This window comes from Labeo rohita, chromosome 1, assembly GCF_022985175.1.
Source record: "Labeo rohita strain BAU-BD-2019 chromosome 1, IGBB_LRoh.1.0, whole genome shotgun sequence".
Lineage (NCBI taxonomy): Eukaryota > Metazoa > Chordata > Actinopteri > Cypriniformes > Cyprinidae > Labeo > Labeo rohita.
This window is the reverse complement of record NC_066869.1, coordinates 38,204,607-38,225,303: the sequence shown is the minus strand read 5'-3', so window position 1 is coordinate 38,225,303 and position 20,697 is coordinate 38,204,607. Positions and strand designations below refer to the sequence as shown.

Below are 20,697 nucleotides of genomic sequence, written 5' to 3'. Positions count from 1 at the left end.
AGATTTTACTCTTTATCAATTCAAGTAGACAGTAGTTTACAAATGTGGCACAGAGTGAACTGATTAGCATTAAAGGGATAGTTCACCCAAAAATAAAAGTTACTTAGGGTGATTAATTACTCACCCTTGTGTCGTACCAAACCCGTAAGACCTTTGTTCATCTTTAGAATTTAGTTTTCTGACTTTGCATAGACAGCAACGCAACTAACACGTTAAAGGTCCAGAAAGGTAGTAAGGACATGGTTAAAATCGTTTATAATAAAATACTTTATGAAGCTTCAAGAATACTTTTTGTGTGCAAAGAAAACAAAAATAATGACTTTATTCAAAAATTTCTTCTCACATTCATGACAGTACCACGAAAAGACAAAAGTTAGGGGGTTCATAGGAGTTATTCTCACCAAGGCTGCGTTTAACAATAATATTATGAAATGTTATTACAGTTCAAATTATATTTTTTTCTATTCTAATATATTTATTTTTTAAATGTAATGTAGTTTATTCATGTGATGGTAAAGCTGCATTTTCAGCTGTCATTACTTCAGGCTTTAGTGTAAATTAGTGTAAATTAGTAAAAACATTAACTAAGATTAATGCTGTAGAAGAAATGTTCATTCTTAGTTTATGTTAACTAAAGCAGTTAACTAATGTTAACTAATGAACCTTTTTGTAAAGTAGTGTACCAAAAATAAAATAAAATAAAATAAAATAAATGATGGATGGGATGGGACTTAATTTCCCATTCTCTTTATGTCATGTCATAAATAGTAAACACTCAAGTACTATATAAACACATTATCTGAGTTCCCACACATTTTTTAGATAATTATGGGCCATTATCGAAGCATAAACCATTAGATATGTCCACCCTGTCATGGACATATATATTACTGTTAATATGTTTTCATTGCAATATTAAGATGCAAATGATATTTTCTGAAAGGTATAATGTCCCTTTCCTAAACAGGGTTATTTGTTTGCTTTCAAATTATACATACATAAAAGATTTTATGTAAACCATGTGTTTTTAAAGAAACAATTTGCACATGTATTTTTTCCTATTTTGAGAAAACTGTGATATTTGGATGCGTTTTTTTGTTTGCATGTTTTTGCCCGCACACCTAGCTATGAAACACACAGGATTATATAGATATAATTGAATTATTATTTAAATATCAAGATGACAGGGTGGACCAGCACGTGACGGGGTGGACACATAAACCTAAACACACAAAGCATGTCAAAATATGACAATGAAACATTTATTCAACTTTGAAAAAAATAATATAATAATAATAATAAATAATTTCATTACATTCTCAATCTCATTCATTTTAGTTTTTAGAAATATTAACTACAAATAAATGCTATGCCCCATCCTGTCATGTGTATGTCCACCCTATCAAGTCTAAGTGGCCAACAGGGTGGACATTTTGAAACAACAACAGGGTGGACATTTTAAGCTTCAATTAGTATATTAGCTTACAACAAACTGAGACTATAGCTAAATAGTTAGTCTGGTTGTTGAAGACAATTTGGTATATTTAAACATATTTAGAAAAAAATGTATTCTAATCACTTCCGGCATATTTTATGCCGACAGGGTGGACACGTTAAGCTTAGAAAAACAAGTAAGAAACTTTGAAAAGAAAGATACTAAGAAAATTTGTCAATTTAAAAGTCAATAACCTTGTGGGCAGTGCGCTGACATACAGCGCCGGTGTGCTACGGGCATCCCATGTTTGAATCCCGACTTGAGGACCTTTCCCGATCCTGTCCCCTATCTCTCTCCCACTTTGCCTCCTGTCCATTCTAGTCTAGTCATGGCAAATGAGTTAATTATATACAGGACACCAAAAGGCACCCTACAGTGATATTGACCCAGATGACGATATGTTTGAGTTCATGAAGTGTATCACACACTCTCCAGAAGAACTGAACTCAATGAACATGCATTTGACTGGATTACTGTTAATCTGAACAGATTTGTGTGGGCTTTTAATCTCCCATTTTCAGTTAAGACCAACTTTAGTGAAACTGGTGCATTTTACATTGTCTTTTGTTTGTCATATCATCACCATCTCTCTCTTTGTCTCTCTCTCTCTGTCTCTGTCACCCACCAGGTTTAAAACTTAGCAGACAGACTCCTCCATTTTTTTAAACAAGAGACTTTTGGCTGCTTAGCAACCATGCATTCTGATACACACAGGAGGGCCCCTTATTGCTACAGAAGTTGTCGCCAGGAGGAGGTAATCTGCCCACCCATACACACACACACACATACACAGACATTCGTAGTCAGCAGTGAACTTTGAGCTCTCTGACTCATTATTTGGCGTGAAAACCCCAGCAGCCTTCAACAGTGTTTAATGGAGATCTTTTCATGATTTGATTGTGGTTTTATGTGACACTCATGTGTGCATCGCAGAGCAGGGAGGTCTGTCCCTGCTAGTGCGTCGACTGGCACGGAGGCTTCTGGGTAAGGGCAGAAAAATGCATTCCAGGGCTACCTTGGAAAAGTCACTCGCTCTCTGATACACACACATGCACACACACAGACAATTCTGGTTGGTTACTGCGGCATGGTTTGGCTGCAGCTAAAGACAGAGGGGAGGGGTCTCTCTCTCTGAGTCTCCGCTCAGACTAAAACTGCTCTCTTGCAGTGCTTTTGCTGGCAGGATCACATGAAATAGGACGTTCTGTACGGGACGGGCTTACCTGTGGAAAATGTGCGTTTTGATCAAAAGAAATACACTTTAGGATTGATTGAAAACATTTGAAAAACAGGTAAGTCCTCAGTGTCAGATTTCAGTCATCAATTGCGTAGTTGCATGAGAGAGCTTCTAACTTTTCTTCAGCTGTATGTATGTGAGGGATGTTTTTGTGGTTTTCAAGTCAGATGGGGCTCTTTTAATAACAGTCCCAGTCTAATAACTTACATTGGGAAGAGAATATAGATATTTATTTATTCTTGGAGCTTTGTTTATATTTCAATGTGTTATACCTTGCGTCCCCCAGTCTGTGTATTTGTATGGTGCCACACTAATTACATGTACAGTTATGCAATGTAATGTTGATTTGTTTGTGCTTGTGATGCTGGTATTGATTTTTGGAATCCGAATCACTGTTCACAAGTTATTAGAGCACATCCTCTTTTTGGAGCCTTTCCAGTGCTCTTTGACATCACAAGAGTGATCGATTGATTTGTTTACACATGTTACCTTGCACCAGCATTACATGTACCAGCACCAAAGTCAAAATGCGCCATACACCAGCACTGCTTTAGAGGGACGTGACTCTGATTATTTGCTCCTGTGAGTATATGCACCTGCCTGTGTATACCTGACCTTACCTTGCCTAGCTTATTGAGATTCATAACCACATTTTTGCACTTAATTGACCCATAAATGTTGGCAGCTCTTTTACTGGAGTACTATAAAAATTAATGTTTGGAGTCAGGAGGAATAGGAGTTATCTGTAGAGGCTTGTGGGTATTTTGGTATCGCCGATACACTGCAAATGACAAAGCAGACAGCTCATCTCTATGGCAACTGTGTGGTTCTGACAGAAGTGTTTGGAAACCGACAGAAATCCAGAGAAAGTGATGGTGCCTTTACCTGCGTGAGAGGATTTAGAGTGAAACTTTCTATTGTGTTAATACAGATGGCTTAAAATAGTGTTTTTTTGTGAAACTGTCTTGAAGGGATAGTCCACTCAGAAATATGTCATTAATTGCTCACCCACATGTCGTCCCAAACCCGTAAGACTTTTGTTCATCTTTGGAACACAAATTAAGATGTTTTTGATTAAATCCAAGAGTGTGTAATTACATTCAAGGGCCAAAAAGGTGGTAAGGACTAAAATAATCCATGTGACATCAGTGGTTCAACCTTAATTTTATGAAGCTACGAGAATGCTTTTTGTGCGCATAGAAAAGTGAAATAATTAATGACGGTTTTCAATTTTTGGGTGAACTGTCCCTGTAAGATTAAAGTTATAATGAGTCTCAAAATGTGATCAGACATAATAACGGCGCAGATGAGCTGAAAATGACTTTTACTGCTGTCAGTATATGGCAATTAAATTGTAAGTATGCTTACCACATTTTGATTTTACATGTAGTTCTCATTTCACAGTTGTTCTCAGTACTAAAAATAATTATAGTATATTATACTATAACTAAAAATAATAAGTATATTAAATGTGATTAAAAAATGATTATCTCTCAAAAATTCCAATTTAGCTTCAATTTGTAGCCTCAGATTGAATGCTAAAAAATCATAAGGTAAGGTTAGAAGAATTACTAATTTCATCAGTATGATTGAGCTGACATCATTTAAGAACTATGTGTGTGTAATAAGCCTGTCTGAATCAATTTTGTGCAACCATAAATTAAAACGCTTCTCTCATAGCTGTTCTCATGTAGTAAAAGTGGTTCATCTTCCTTGTTAAGATGTCATCATCATAGCCATAAGCATTATATGTGGTTGCATGTTTTTTTCTAAGTGGCATAATTGTAGCTCACAAATTACAGCACTCTGAATATCTGATAATTTGTATGCGAATAAACAAGTACATTCCTGTTTCAGAGTATGTATGGTATTGCATCAGTTACAGTATTTTATATATATATGTATACGCAGTTGAGGTCAAAAGTTTACATCCCCCTTTCAGAATCATTTATAATGTTAATTCTTTGACCAGATCTTCTTAATGCTGTGTTCTTACCTGAATGATCCACAGCTGTGTTTTTTTTTTATTTGTTTGTTTAGTGATAGTTGTTCATGAGTCCCGTGTTTGTCCTGAACAGTTAAACTGCCCGCTGTTCTTCAGAAAAATCCTTCAGGTCCCACAAATTCTTTGGTTTTTCAGCATTTTTCAGTATTTGAACCCTTTCCAACAATGACTGTATGATTTTGAGATCCATCTTTTCACACTGAGGACAACTGAGGGACTCATATGCAACTATTACAGAAGTTTCAAATGCTCACTGATGCTCCAGAAGGAAAAACTATGCATTAAGAGCCGGGGGGGTGAAAACTTTTGAACAGAATGAAGATGTGTACATTTTTCTTATTTTGCCTAAATATCCTATTTTTTCAATTAGTACTACCCTTCAGAGGCTACAGAAGATAGGTACAAGTTTCCCAGAAGACAAAATAAGTTAAATTGACCCTGATCTTCAAATTCAAAAAGTTTTCACCCCTGGCTCTTACTGCATTGTGTTTCCTTCTGGAGCATCAATGAGTACTTGAGTATATATATATATATATATATATATATATATACACACACAGAGATAATTAAATGACTAATCTTTTGAAAACCATATGACAAATTAATAAGAATGGTATTAGGGATAACTTATTATGCTTGCTAGAAAAAATGACTAAATCAATATCTACTGAACCAAAGTCCTTTGACTTTTAGTTTAGTAATGATTGCCTAAGAATTCAAGCACTAGTAGCTCTTTCTTAATGTGTTTAACATTTCATCTAGTTCGTTTAGGGCCTATGTAGAGTTGTGCAAATCTGGACTTGACGTTCAGGCATCGGAATAAGCTTATGAGATCAGTTTTGGCACCAAGTGCTACTATGGGAAATAAACACCTTTTCAACTGCTGTAGCACCAGCCAAGCAAACAGCATGCTAATGCTCAACTATGCAGTATAATTACACAGTATGGAGAGAAAGATAGAAACACAGACACAGAGAGAAGTCACAAAAGGCTTGTTCTATATCTATATTGTATTCTGTAATTCACAGAGGAATCTGTTATTTTAATTTTCACTGTACAAAATCACTCTTTGTTCAAATATTTTTGTTACTACTGCTCTTGTTGTGCAATGCAGCCAGACTGTTATCAGAATGCATACACAGAGTTATCACAAAGTTTTTAATGGAACAGCTTTAGGCTACATCTATGTTACCTGACCAGGGCGCTTAGACAGGTGTCTGCACTATGATAGAGAGAGAGACCTCGCTTCCGTCTTTTGAGCCTATTTTTAGCTCTTAAATGGGAGGCGGGAAGAGGAATAAAGCATTAAGAATTGCCAGTACAGATTTTGAATTAACATATGCATTCCTGAATGAAATTTTAGATTTTGTTAGGGTTATGCAAGAGTGATTGTTAATAGGGAAAATAGAGGAGAGTGCTGTTAGACAGCGACCAGCATGAAAACTGAGACGCTGTTGCATAATCGCACCCAACATCTTGGAAAGAATGACATTTATATGGACGTGTGACTGCCCACCTTAATAATTTATGTTATTTATTCAAACCATCATCTAGCTTTGGACTTTCCACACAGCCTTTAAGTCATATAAGGACAACAGTGGTAAGGCAGAGGCTTAATAATTTGTCTAATTATTAAGCAACCTGCATTTTAACAATGCTAAAAGCGGCCAAAAATAGGTGCAATGCTAAAAGGTTTGTCTACTCAAGGACATAGCAGGCTTTTGTCATTACATGCTGAAATATTTTCGTTCTAGGTCATCAGCGTAATTCCTTGTTAATGGGAATACTCACCTAATTACTAAAAACCGTGTTACAGAAAGGCTACAATTCCCAAATTATGAATATTAACCTAGGGAATTATGCAGGTGCTAAATGTGAGATGATGCTAAAGATGCTGTGCAGAAATTTGAGCAGATGTTCTGTAAGGTTATAGAGGTGTTGTCATTTTAGTTCTGGCAAAAGTAAATGTATTGTGTATCACCTTCTCAAAGAAACACAGACTCTTTGGAAGGTCATACTGAAACTTAAGTCTCGGGTTTTCTGATACCGAAACGGCTCGGTATTGATTATATAAGTTCATGCGACATCTTCTGTTGCTGCTGGGGCCTTAGGCAATGAGGAGCGTTCTACAAATCCACTCAGTTCAGTCCTAGAACATCACATTCGTTCTGTCAGGGAAGAAAGCATTAGCCACCCTTCGCTTCACTGTTCTTTTCACCCAGAGGGTCAGTGGGCAGACTAGTGAAAGAAAACTGGGTTGATGTCAGTCATCCACTAGTGTGATGATGGCATAAAGCACCATTCTGATTCAAAAGCACATGCCACTTTAGATTTTTAAGACCAGTAGATTTTGAAAGCAGCTTCTTAAAAATGTGTATGTTTGATAATTAAGTTTAAAGGGATAGTTCACCCAGAAATGAAAATTCTGTCATTAATTACTCACCCTCATTGACCCTCAAGACCATTGTTCATTCTCTGAACACGAAATAAGATGAAATATGAGAGCTTTCTGAGTGTGTGTGCGTGTGTACTGTGTGTAATTATTATGTATATATAAATACACACAAATTAATGTATATATTTAAGATAAATATGTTATGTACAAAATATTTTTATTCCTAATATATTTATTTATATTATAAAAAAATACATACACTTATAAATATTTCATAAATATATACATGAATGTGTTGTATTTATATATACCTAATAATTACAGTGCACACACATATATTAGGCAAACTCAAACTTTTAGTTTGTATGCGATTAATCGCGATTAATCGTTTGACAGCACTACATTAAAATAGTCCATGTGACATCAGTGGTACACCTTTAATTTTATGAAGCTACAAGAATACTTTTTGTGCAAAGAAAACAAAAAAACAATTTTATTCAACAATTTCTTCTCTTCCGTGCCAATCTTCGATGGACTTTAACGAGAGAACCACGATGCATGTCCTTACTACTTTTCTGGGCCTTGAACGTGGTACTTGCGTTGGTGTCTACTGAGGGTCAGAAAGCTCTCAGACTTCATTAAAACTATCTTAATTTGTGTTCTGAGGATCAAAGTTTTTTACTGGTTTGGAACAACATGAGGGTGAGTAATTAATGACAATTTTCCTTTTTGGGTGAACTATCCCTAGCACAGTTTTTATAGGGGAAAAGGTGTTTTTCTGTAAGTCTAAATATGTTCATTCAAATTAAAAATAGCATCTTCGACAGATTATTTGTTTTAAACTGTTGTGATGAAATGGATTTTTGCTGCAGATCAACAGGCTTTTTGCTGCTCTTCTCCATACATTCAAGACGACTGGTGTGGATCTCATTCTATTTATTTGTACATTTATTTTATTTCTGTGAATCTCTGTACATTTATTTATGGATCATAATTTATTAATTTGAAATAATGGAACAAAAATAACCCCGTATTTTTACTGTATTTTTTTATCAAATAAAACATAGTTGGTTAATGTATTTAGTTAAAATTTTGGTTAAAATTTCTCAATGGTAGTGTAAAACAACACCCTTTTTACCTTGTCAAAAACAGCTTTGTTCACAGCAAGCCAATTTGGTGCATGTTCCTTTAAATGCTAATGAGCTCTGCTCACCTGCCCCTCTCTTCTGTGGGGTGACAAGCCATTCTCTGAGAGAGTGTAAACCAAGTGGCAACCTCCCGGTTTACCTCTTGAAGCCAACACGGAAGTGACTAAAACTGCAATTCATCGACTGGCCGCTAGAGGCTGGCTGCAAAAGGGAGTCAATCCCATAGACTCCCCATGTTAAAATGCCCAACTTCACAGCAGAAAAAAAAATGTTTACAGCCTGGTTCAAAAAGTGGTTTTGGTCTATACAGCTAATTTTGCCCTTCATGTCAACTCTGAGGGGGGTGAATATTTTTATAACTCATCCGTTTAATTTATATTAAGCCTTAAAGTTCTGCATAATTTAGGGCGTGGCCACTTAAGTGACAGGTGGATTGCCGCTGCTGTCACCACCGTCGCGCTCGGCGGGCGTAGTTTCAGCAACCAGCTCCACCCACGTCCCGCCTATTTGCCCATTTTCGGTTATCCGGGAGTGACGTACAGTGACGCGATTCCAAGATGGCGACGGCCGACTCCCGCCCACTAAGAGCTTCAAAAATGCTCTTCGGAAACCTACAGGTGACGTCATGGACACTACGTCCATGTTTTTTACAGTCTATGGTGTAAACTTTAGCCACGAAACTTGCTGACTAGCACATTATAAGAAAAGGTAGTTTGCAAAGATTCTTAAAAAAAACCCCTTACACTCACTTTTTCTGTAGGTGAAGCTGAATTACAAATGATTTGCACAAACATAGACACATTTAGGCAGATCGGGGGGATGCATTCCCTTCAAAAACTAAAGTTATCCTTTGTCTTTTGCGGTTCGGATGTCGGGAATAAATGACGACTGCTATGTTCATTATTACAAGCAAAAACAATACCCCTCAGTTGTTTAAGAGACATTCTTGTCCCTGTTCACAGTTCACTCAGGGTGGGCCTGTGTTAAAACAGCAGTGTTAAACAGTCGTCATGGGAGGGGCCTGTGCAGATCTGCGTAATTCTGCCAGGAATCAGAGAAAGGGGTTATTATTATTGGGGATTTAAAAAAAAATCTGTGGATTTTTATCATTATAGCATGGTTGTGTACACACACTGCCAACACACATTTATGTTCTAACAACATGTAAAAGTGAATTTTGCATTTGATGACCACTTTAAGATTTTTAGCTGGGTTTCTCTAGGCCTGAGATTTCAGATTTGTGATCTTTCTGCCCCAGTGTGACGCTCGTTCAGAGTTATTTCAGTTGACAGGCATGCAGTGCTGCACAGCAGGGCTCGCTTTTCTCGTAATCCTTTATGTTGTGTGTAGTGCACGTAAATGTATAGGGGACTATGCGAATCTGTTGGGTGTATGGAGGCCATGACAGAGAGTGTAGAGAAATGTGACATGTATTGTAACCTTACCTTTATTAACCCAATCCAGTCGATATCTCACTCATTCTCATCATATCCTGGGGGTAAGTAGGACTGACCCTAACACAGCATGAAAGCATTGCAGCGGTATGCCTCTCTCTCTCTCACTGTCTCGGCCAATCTATGTGTCTCATCTCTCCGATAATCTGGGTAGAAGGAGATGTTAAACCAAGTGTAATTATCAGTCTCAGAAGATTATAGTGGCCTTGGACAACCCATGTTACACAGACTGAGAGAGCTATGCAGGCCAGGGTCATGTACTTGATGTTCAGTATCCCACTGCAATCTGAGCTGAGCACAGTTGGAAGCAAGAAAGTGTTACATAATATCAGAATCACCGTATGTGCATTGATATACAAGGCTGTTGGGTGTTAATACTTTTTGTAAAGAATTATAAACACATGTGAATTTTTTTTTTCTTTTTTTAAGACATAGTTCAGCATTGAGGGTTTAGTTAAAAATATGAAAACTAAAAACTTTGTAGCTTTTAGTCCCTGTTTTTTTTTTTTTTTTTTTTAAGGAATATTTGTCTTATTTGCAAATTATTTTAAAACAAGGGTGTACAATACCGTTCAAAAGTTTGGGGTCTGTATGTTTTTTAAAAAGTCTCTAATGCTCACCATTTTTGCCCAATAAAAGAATCAGCATGTCTGTTGCCATTAAAGGAGAAGTCCACTTCCAAAACAAAGATTCACATATAATGTGCTCACCCCCTTGTCATCCAAGATGTTCATGTCTTTCTTGCTTCAGTCGTAAAGAAATAATTTTTTTTTGAGGAAAACATTTCAGCAATTTTCTCCATGTAATGGACTGATATGGTGCCCCAAGTTTGAAATTCCAAAATGCAGTTTAAATGCGGCTTCAAACGATCCCAAATGCGGTTGTAAACGATCCCAGCCAAGAAGGAAGAGTCATATCTAGAGTAACGATCAGTTATTTTCATAAAAATAATACAATTTATATACTTTTTAATGTCAAACGCTCGTCTTGTCTTACTCTGCCTGGACTGTTTTTTTCCGGTTCATGACAGGGTATGTTGAAAAAATTCCATCTCATGTTCTCCCTCAACTCCGAAATCGTCTTATATTGCTGTTTTACAAAGACTGGGTTGGTACTTTTGCAGTGATGTAGGATGATTTTAAAATGATTTTTGAAGTTGAGGGAGAAAATGCGATTGGAGTTTTTCAACATACACTAACTGTCTTGAGTCAGAATACACAGAGTTCAGGCAGTGCAAAGCAAAACGAGCGTTTGAGATTAAAAAGTATTTAAATTGTATTATTTTAATGAAAGTAATCGATCATTTCGCTAGATAAGACCCTTCTTCCTTGGCTGGAATTGTTTTTGACCGCATTTGGGATCGTTTGAAGCCGCATTTAAACTGCATTTTAGAACTTCAAACTCTGGGCACCATAGCAGCCCATTAGATTTCCTAAAAAAACATAATTTCTTTACGACTGAAGAAAGAAAGACATGAACATCTTGGATTACAAGGGGGTGAGTACATTATTTGTGAATCTTTGTTTTGGAAGTGGGCTTCTTTAATACAACTTTCCAACTGCCACTTAATAGCAATAGCAAGTAGCAAATCGTGGTTTTGTGATAGGCTATTAGCTATTTTAAGTCTCTTGATTTAAAATATTTCAACACAGGAAAGAAAATTACTTTAATCACACACTTTCATTGGGGTTTTTAATTTCAGCAATCATTGATTTACAGTGTACATGACATGTTGTGAGGTCTACTGCAAGTGAGTCAAATAAACATACAAAGTATAAAGTATGTTATGTTATGTAATTGTTTGTTAAACATCTCAGTATTTTTAAAAGTAAAGATGATTAGATTTTGTTTCTGTTTTTCATCATAAAGTTTGCTCATCTCATTCTCCGGAGTGATATGGTATATGCGCTTGTGCAGTCAGCAGATGTCTCATCAACAATAGGCATATCTGTCACATAAGCATATCTCTGGAAGGTCAACGGAGGAGAATTTAGCCTGATACTGATTTCTTGGCGTATCACTTACAGCAGTTTATTGCATCATCTTTTGTGACGTTTGTTTTCAAAAACTATTATGTTACCTACCTGTATATGGTTGATCTCTGCAGTTCCACTTAATACCTAGTAAATAACTTCACAAGTAATGCTTGTACAGCATGAGTGGCATGAGATCATGCACCATCTCTTAGAAAGGGCACATTCGCATTTTGCCACCCACTCGTCCTCCCAATCCGGCTTGATGTCAGCCTGTTCTTTGTATTAAAAGATGAATTTTGGTGTATTCAATGAAAGGTTTTTGTGAGCAGAACAATCAGACTCTTGGTCATAGACCATTCAGCATTTGTCTGGAAACACAAGGCCACCATTGTGGCTGTAACTGTCACCAATGCCTTGTGTGTGTGAGAGAGAATGTCCTGAATATCAAAATAAAAGCCTGCTCCTTTTATTAGCTTTTATCTGGCCTACATTGTCACCCACATTTGATTAAAAAGTGTGACTCTGACATAACACTGCCTTGATTGTGCAGGTGTACTATCATGTGCATGCCTAATTATGCAAAGAGTGACAAAATGAAAAATATATTTCCATGCAGGCGGGTTTTAACAAGCTTTTCCATTACTCAAGCAGACCAACAACTTTCATGAAACAACTTAGAGAGAGAGAAAAAAAATCTTTAATATTATATTACACTACTAGTCAAAAGTTTTTGAACACTCAGATTTTTAAGTTTTTTTAAAAGTCTTTTCTACTCACCAAGCCTGCATTTATTTGATCCAAAGTACAGCAAAAACAGTAAAATTCTGAAATATTTTTAATTTTTAAAATAACTGTTTTCTATTTGAATGTATTTTAAAATGTTATTTATTCCTGTGATTTTAAAGCTGAATTTTTAGCATCGTCACTCCAGTCACATGATCCTTTAGAAATCTTTCTGAAATTGTGATTTGCTGCTCAAAAAAAAACAAAAAAAAAAAACATTATTATTAGTATGTTGAAACTTGAATTTTTTCAGGTTTCTTTGATGAATAGAAGGTTCAGAGGAACAGCACTTATCTGAAATAGAAATCACTTTTGATCAACTTAAAGCATTCTTGCTAAATAAAAGCTTTCCAAGCTTTTGAATAGTATAGTGTATGAACAAAAGCTTTTTTATTTCAGATAAATGCTGATCTTTTGATCTTTCTATTCATTAAAGAATCCTGGAAAAAAAAAATACTCAACAGTTTTAAATATTGATAATAATAATAATTAAAACAAAATGATTCTTGAACAGCAAATCAGCATATTAGAATGATTTCTGAGGGAAATCATGTAACACTGAAGACTGGAGTAATGATGCTGAAAGTTTAGTTTTGATCACAGAAATAAATTACATTTTAAAATATATTAAAATAGAAAACAGTTATTTTAAACAATAAAAATAAATGCAGGCTTGGTGAGCAAAAGAGACTTCTTATAAAAAAAAACTATTAAAAATCGTATTGTTGATGACTGCACCTTTATGACAAAAATCATAATTGTTGATTATTCCATTGAAATTGTAATTTCGATTATTAATTATGATTATTACAATTTAGATTAAATGATGCTTTGAATAGCTTTATACCATTTTTTGAAGCAACTGCATGCCACATTTTTATATATAGTTAGTTCTTTAAATATAAAAAAGTAAACATGTAAAATTAAAACAATGAGAAAAAAACTCTTAAGATGACCTGTATATTATATTATTGTCTTGATAATTATTGTATACACAATATGTAGAACACCTTCTATGAATCAGCCTAAATAAAGATTCTAATATGTTGATTTATTATCAATGTTGGAAACAGTTATGCTGCTTATATATATATATATATATATATATATGGAAACTGTGATACTCTTTTCAGGATTCTTTAATAAAAAAAAAAAGTTAAATAGAACAGCATTTATTTGAAATAGGAATCTTTTAAATTTTTTTAAAAGAAATTAATACTTTTATTCACCAAGGATGTGTTACATTTATAAAAAAAAAAAGATAGCAAAGACTTTGTTAGAAAATATTAAGCAGCACAACTGTTTCTAACATTGTTAATAAATCAGCAGCAGGCTAAATGTCAACACTGACATATTTGCAGTGGTATGCTTAATATATTATATTATGTAAGCTGAACAATAATTTCTTATGGAAGCAACATAGAGTTTGTTGAGTTTTACACTACATTTTCTTGCCCCTATTTTCCTTATATAGAAAAGTAGGAAGCAGTACATGAGAAGTTGCCAGTAGGGAGCAGTAGTGCTCTTCTATAAACCTCCTTGCAAGACAGTACAAGACATTTTCTTTTTATTTTAAAATATTATACTCTGACTTATTGCCATCTCATCTTGATTGCTTTTTTATATATGACTGGTTTCCCTGTGTTTATTTCAGTCTCTATAATCTTTAAATATAAATAAATAACACAGTACAGATCAGGACTAGATGAAATGCAACTGACATGCTGTTGTTTTTTCTTGTTCCTTAGAGTAATTAAAAGGGCGTCAGCAAAACCATGGACATCATCTTCTGAATGATCAAAGGAAGAGACTTTCTATGATGAGAAACACTTAATCCCTTCTTCTACAAAGAAGTATTTCCTGTCCATAAGTGCTGGATTGCATCTAGCTATGGGGGTTGTGGCTGTATGATTGCGTCTCCATCCACATGTCTCATGGAATTACCAACAAACAAATCTGAGCTTCCATCACCTGCACTTCCCAAGAGACCTTCTCAGGAATCTCAGCATGGGATGCGTCTGGCGTTACTCAGTAGTGAGCAGAGTAACAATGCATTCACCTCTGAATCCCCATTGTCATCGTCGTCAACCTTGCTCCTGTACGATAGAGGTGAGACATCACCGGACTCAATGCGTAGCTTGAGTAGTCTGAGCAGTGCCAGGACAGATAGTCCTCTGGATGTGGACATGCCAGAGGTGGAGATGGGAAAAGCAACGGCCAGCAGTGATGATTCAGGCATACAGAGCCCAGACTGCAGGCCGGACTACAGTGAGGACAACGACAACTCTGTGTCTGTCTATCTAGATGCCAATGAAGACTGTTGGAGTGACAATGACAACAATAATGTCACTTTGGTGGTAACACAGAAGGTTGGTCAAACTGATGGTGATGATACATCCTTGTGCTCTTCAGAAAGCACTGATGATGACACTAAAGAGGACGAGGAAGAAGACTCTTTTCTTTCTTTAGCCTCGGTGGAATTAATAATGAAGAGCCAAGTTGGTGTCTCTGATCTGGAAGTCTCCACTAGCTCTGAAGAGGTAACCTCAAACAGTATTTTACCACCAGCTGAAGTGTCTAACATGGCGGTGGTGAATGAACGCCGAAGGGAAGTTGCCCAAGAAAAAGAAGAAGTTGAGTTGTCGTCAGCCATTCAAGAAACTGACGTCATGGATGAGACAGAAAATGCTTTCATAACAGATACTAAAAACACAACTTCTCACTCATTCATCCCAAAAGAAGACAACCAGCCAAAATCCACAGGAAAAAAACCCAATGATCCGGAAGGACGTGTCTTTTCCAAGCCACCTACAAGGGCTGCTCTGACCAAAGCCACAAAACCTGAGATAAAGAGATTCCCCAGGCCAGACCTGAGGAACGTGAAGGCCAAGATCATCTCTAGGGCTGCTTCTGCGCCAAGATCAGCCAATCCTGCAACAACAACAGCACACGTTAATGTTAACCAGTCAGCTTCAGGAAGTGTGAAGGTTCATGCTAGTAGGAAGGTGGAAAATAAAGCTGTTGGAAAAAGAAGCAGATCATCATCAAACCATATGAGAGGGAATGAAACAAAGGTGCTGGTCAGTGGCGGTCAAGAGAAAGATGTAAACACTTTATCCTTCCTGATGCAAGGAGAAGAAACAATGAAGTCAGAATATCCTCTTTCAACTGATTTTAAAGATGAAGAAGAACCTCAACTTGAGAAAGAAACAGGGGAAGAAAACTCTAAGAGCACCAGCAAGGTTAGTGACTGAGTTTTATCCTTATTCCCCCATGCAGTTTGTCAGTGTTGTGATAATAATAGTGAAGCATAAGCATTAAAAAGTACTGTTTGTATCCAGGATATATAAAGGACACAGTCCTCATATTATGTAATACATTTAGTTTGTACATCTAGAATGGTTTTTACATTTTATTTAAACATTTTACAGTTATTACATGTATTTGTATTTTACTATTATTAAAATGTTTTTTAGTTAGTTTAGTACATTTAGTAAAAGCTTTTATTATTATTATTACAACAACATGATTTTAAGACTAAGACTTTTGTTAGTTTTTTTATACGTTTCTACATTTAGAAAAAACATCATTACAACTTTTAAGTTTATTCAGATTTTACTGATATTAAAACATGAATTTAAGTACTTTGTCAAGTACATTTAGTTTTTACATTTAGAATTTTTTTTTTTTACATTTTAGTATTAACTTTTATTAATGTATATTTAATAAAATTATTACTATTATTAAAGCTTCCAATAATATTTATTCAGTACATAATAGTTTGCAACAATAATTAGCATGAAATAAGAATAAACAATACTTCTACAGCATTTATTAATCTTAGTTAATGTTAATTGCAGCACTTACTAATGCATTATTAAAATAAAAAGTTGTGTTTGTTAACATTAGTTAATTCACTGTGAACTAACATGAAAAAACGATGAACTGTATTTTTATTAGCTAACATTGACAAAGATTAATAAATAGTGTAATAAATAGTGCTGTCAAATCAATTAATCACAATTACTTGTGATTAATCACATCGAAAATAAAAGTTTTTGTTTACATAATATATGTGCAGATTTATATATATGTATAAATACACAAACATTCATGGATATATTTTTAAAATATTTACATATATATACATATATATATATATATATACACACATATATATATATATATATATATATATATATATATATATATTCATATTTCTATATGATTTATACATGTATGATGTAAACAAACTTTTATTTTGGATGCGATTAATCGTGATGAATCAATTTCACAGCACTGGTAATAAATGTATTTTTCATTGTTCATTTATGTTATTTAATACATTAACTAATGTTAACAAGTGTCACCTTTTTACAAGGGTTTTCAACTCTTGCCCGTGAGATCCATTTTCCAGACTTTAGCTCCAACCTTGATCAAACTCACCTGCCTGTAACTTTCTAGTGATCCTAAGACCTTGATTAACTTGTTTAGGTGTGTTTCATTAGGGTTGGAGGTACTATTATTAAAACCTTTAATAGTCTTTTACTGAGTACATGTAGTTTTTATAGTTAAAAAAGGCAGGATTTGCACTCACTTATAAAGTTAATCAATGATTTAAAATTTTTATTGTACAAAAAAGCACTAGGCCTTTCTCAGTGACCTTTTCATTTGAAGTTAAAACTTCAGCAGACAACAGGCATTCTAACGAAGCGTCTTTTGACTAGCCAAGTAAGTTATATAAACTAGGCTGGACAGACGTTTCCAGTGGAAACATGTTGACTTTTGATCACCAATGAAAGGAAATGTTGGGATTTGAAAGCATTTTAGATTTACGCCCAGGTACGCCCAGACCTTTCAGGATTTTTGTGTCATTTATGCAAATACATTCAAGTTTTGGTGTACTCCAGGGTCAGAAATGTGAGGGCAATTTTATAATCACATTATTATTATTATTATAAAACCATACTATGTTGCCTTTAATGTCAAATACTTACATTTACCCAATTAATTTAATCAATATTAACACTTTACCATAAGGTTCTTTAGTTAAGATTAGTTAACTACATCAGTTAACATGAACTACGATTGGTTATTTTCATTTAAAAATACAATTAAAAAAAAAATTTAAATAGTTTTTAATCTCAGACGCTTGGATGACAAGCTGTTGAGTATATTATTTGTAAATTGTTGTTCTGTAAGTGGAGTTCTCCTTTAAGGGGCAATATTAGCCATATTTGCAATATTTGATTTTTTTACATTTGTGAGGGCAATTTTTATAATCACATTATATTATAAAAAAAACATACTATGTTGCCTTTAATGTCAAATACTTACATTTACCCAATTAATTTAATTAATAGTATCCAATAGTAACTTTACCATAAGGTTCTTTAGTTAACATTAGTTAACTACATTAGTTAACATAAACTAGGAATGAACACTTCTACAGCATTAATTAAGCTTAGTTAATGTTAATTTCAGCACTTACTAATGCATTAAAATTGAAAGTTGTGTTTTAACATTAGTTAATGCACTGTAAACTAACATGAAAAAACGATGAACAATTGTATTTTTATTAACTAACATTAACAGAGATTGACTTTAATGTCAAATACTTAAATTTACCCAATTCATTTAATCAATATTTTAAATTGTTGTCAATAACAATAGACTGTTTAAAATGTATCTGAATTATACATGTAAAGAACAGGAGCTCATAGGCCTGCAATATTATGACAGAAATCATTATTGTAGATTATTGCTCCTTATACTGTAATAATGATTATTAATATCAATATAGAAAACAATATAAAACGTTTTTGTTTGGTTTTGGACACATCACATAGACGAACATGTCGGTCCATTGCTTTAGCCAAGTCTAGCACACGGGGAACGGGGAACTCCTGTTATAAGCACTGAGGCTACTAAATTAATCTTTTAAATTACATCGTATCTGCACTGTGTTGTTTATGATGAGGGAATTATAATGCGCTCTGACAGCTCTGCTGTTTTCAGCGCTGACTAATCTAAGCACCTCTGATTGGCCAGTGCATTCCTAAGTTCAACAGAAATGCATTTAATTGGTTATAAGACTTAACACTGCACAAAACGCGTAAAAGCTGATACAGTGTGAGCGAATCGAAATGTAATACCACAATTGGCACTTTTTATTCATTTTCACGACAGCCATAATACATTGTTTAATTGTGCAGGGGCATGTCCATTTGTCTTGAATTTATGGGGCATTTTTGTTCATTTTGGTTGCGTTTTTGCCACAAGCCCTTGCTAATTTCTAACCCTGGTATACTCAAACTGAAACATTAATTTAAACCGACATAATAGCAGCTGTCTGATTCAATATCAGTCTTCTCCTTTTGAGAAGAACTGCTTTAACAAGTTCAGTTCTATACATGTCATCACATGATTGTGCTATGCAGCTTTTCAGGCTTAAATGTGCTATTAGGTTGGGTCTAACCGAATGTCAAGAGTAAATGTAAGACCTCAAAAAGTTTTAGAAGGTAAATACTGTGATTAGAGACGAACACAAATATTCATTTGTGCATCAACAGCTTTTCTCTATATGTTCACTGTCCAGTCTTACAGCATGTCAGAGCGCTTACGCAATTCTACGTAAGTGCTTTTGCATGTTTCTGCTTTACTATTTCGTTAGGAAACATCCAAGAGCTTAGAATTCCAGTTCCCTCTCTCACTTCCCTGCCTTTTTCAACTTGGTTAGAGAACATGAGTGAGATGTTTTTGCCAATAAAACAACTGTCTTGGAACAGAACGTGGAGGGAAACATTCCTGAGAGGAGTCTGACTCATATGAACACTGATTCAGACAACAGAACCTTTCCACAAACTCACTCCATGTGTTCAAAAACGTGGGGGAGAAAAGGAAAAGATCTGGGCTGGTCCTGGCATCAGAAGCCCTGAGGGAATAACACAATAGAAACGTTTTCCCTTTGCTTTTTTCTTTTTTTTTTCTTTCCTTCTTCTGCTTTTTGGAGCTGGCGAGTCTTATTTCCCCTCCCTCCTTTCCGCTCCTCCTCCCTCTCCTTCTCGCTTCGCTCTCTCTCTCTGTACCGCTGCACATTTTCTGTCTGTTCTGTGGAATGGCTAACACTATGGTTACTCTACGGCGCCCGGAGTTGGGCTCTCTCGCTTGGGATGCTGTCGCTAATCAACAGCTCTTTCTCCAGACTGTGTCTTCCAAGTTGGGACCATCTCTTGGGACTAACAGTACATCCACCTCTGGACCCTCAGAAACCAGACTGAAGCCCTCTAACCGAGAAGCCCGACCAACAGGTAGTCTGGGTCCACCGGGAGGCCGAGCGGTTCAGCCGGCTGGTGAGTTTTGCTTGCTGAACACACCACATGCACAAAACGAAATCTCAAAGCCATTATTTAAGGAAGTAGACAAAGTGAACGCTAGAGTAGAAGAGCTTCTCGGGTTGTTTTGTTCAGTGTAATGTTTCCTGTAAGCTTATACTGATATTGTCAGTGTGATTATTTTACCAGCATAACTGTCACAGTTCAGGTAGCTGTTCTACAGTAAAGACACGAAAATGTATTGTCTTGCATGTCAATTTGACACATCAGTGTTGTGTTTTTTAAATATGTGTGCCTTTTGTTTTTATATAAAGCTGATTATAATTTCTATAGACTGCTATAAAATACTTACAGTTCTTTCTTTCTTTCTTTCTTTCTATTTAATTTCATTTACAAATTTCATTCAAAAGTTTGGGGTTAGTAAGATTTTATTTTTAAGAAATGAATTATTTATTCAGAAAGGACACATTAAATTCATTAAAAGTGACAAAAGTAACAGTGAAGACATTGATTAAAAGTGACAGTAAAGATTTATATATATAAAAAAACAACTTATTTTGAACTTTGTATTCAACCAAAAATTCTGGGATAAAAATAACACTATCCACAAAAACATTTTAAAATATATAAATTGTTTTCAACATTTTTAGTCATAATAAATGTTTCTTAAGCAATGATTATGTGACACTGAAGACTGGAGTAATGATGCTGAAAATTCAGCTTTGCCATAAATTACAATTTGAATTATTAAAATAGAAAATGGCTACATTAAATTATTATTGTGTTTCACAATACAGATTTACTTTTTGATCAAATAAATGCAGCCTTAATAAGCAAAAGACACATTTACTAAAAAACATAAAAAAAAAA

The 20,697-nt window shown here is 35.0% G+C and overlaps 1 protein-coding gene across 2 annotated transcripts in view; it reads left to right on the top strand.

The window, feature by feature from the left end:
* The first annotated feature begins 2,636 nt into the window (after positions 1–2,636).
* Positions 2,637–20,697, top strand: part of mtus1b (microtubule associated tumor suppressor 1b) — a 58,900-nt gene continuing 40,839 nt past the window's right edge. Inside the window, exons 1-3 of one of the 2 annotated variants that reach the window (XM_051097471.1) lie at positions 2,637–2,787; positions 14,242–15,735; positions 19,698–19,845. In XM_051097471.1, coding sequence (XP_050953428.1) covers positions 14,401–15,735; positions 19,698–19,845 — 1,483 coding nt within the window. In that variant the 5' untranslated portion in view covers positions 2,637–2,787; positions 14,242–14,400. Of the gene's footprint in view, positions 2,788–3,250; positions 3,315–14,241; positions 15,736–19,697; positions 19,846–20,697 lie in introns of those variants that run through there. The other variant, XM_051098274.1, reaches the window with a different exon arrangement.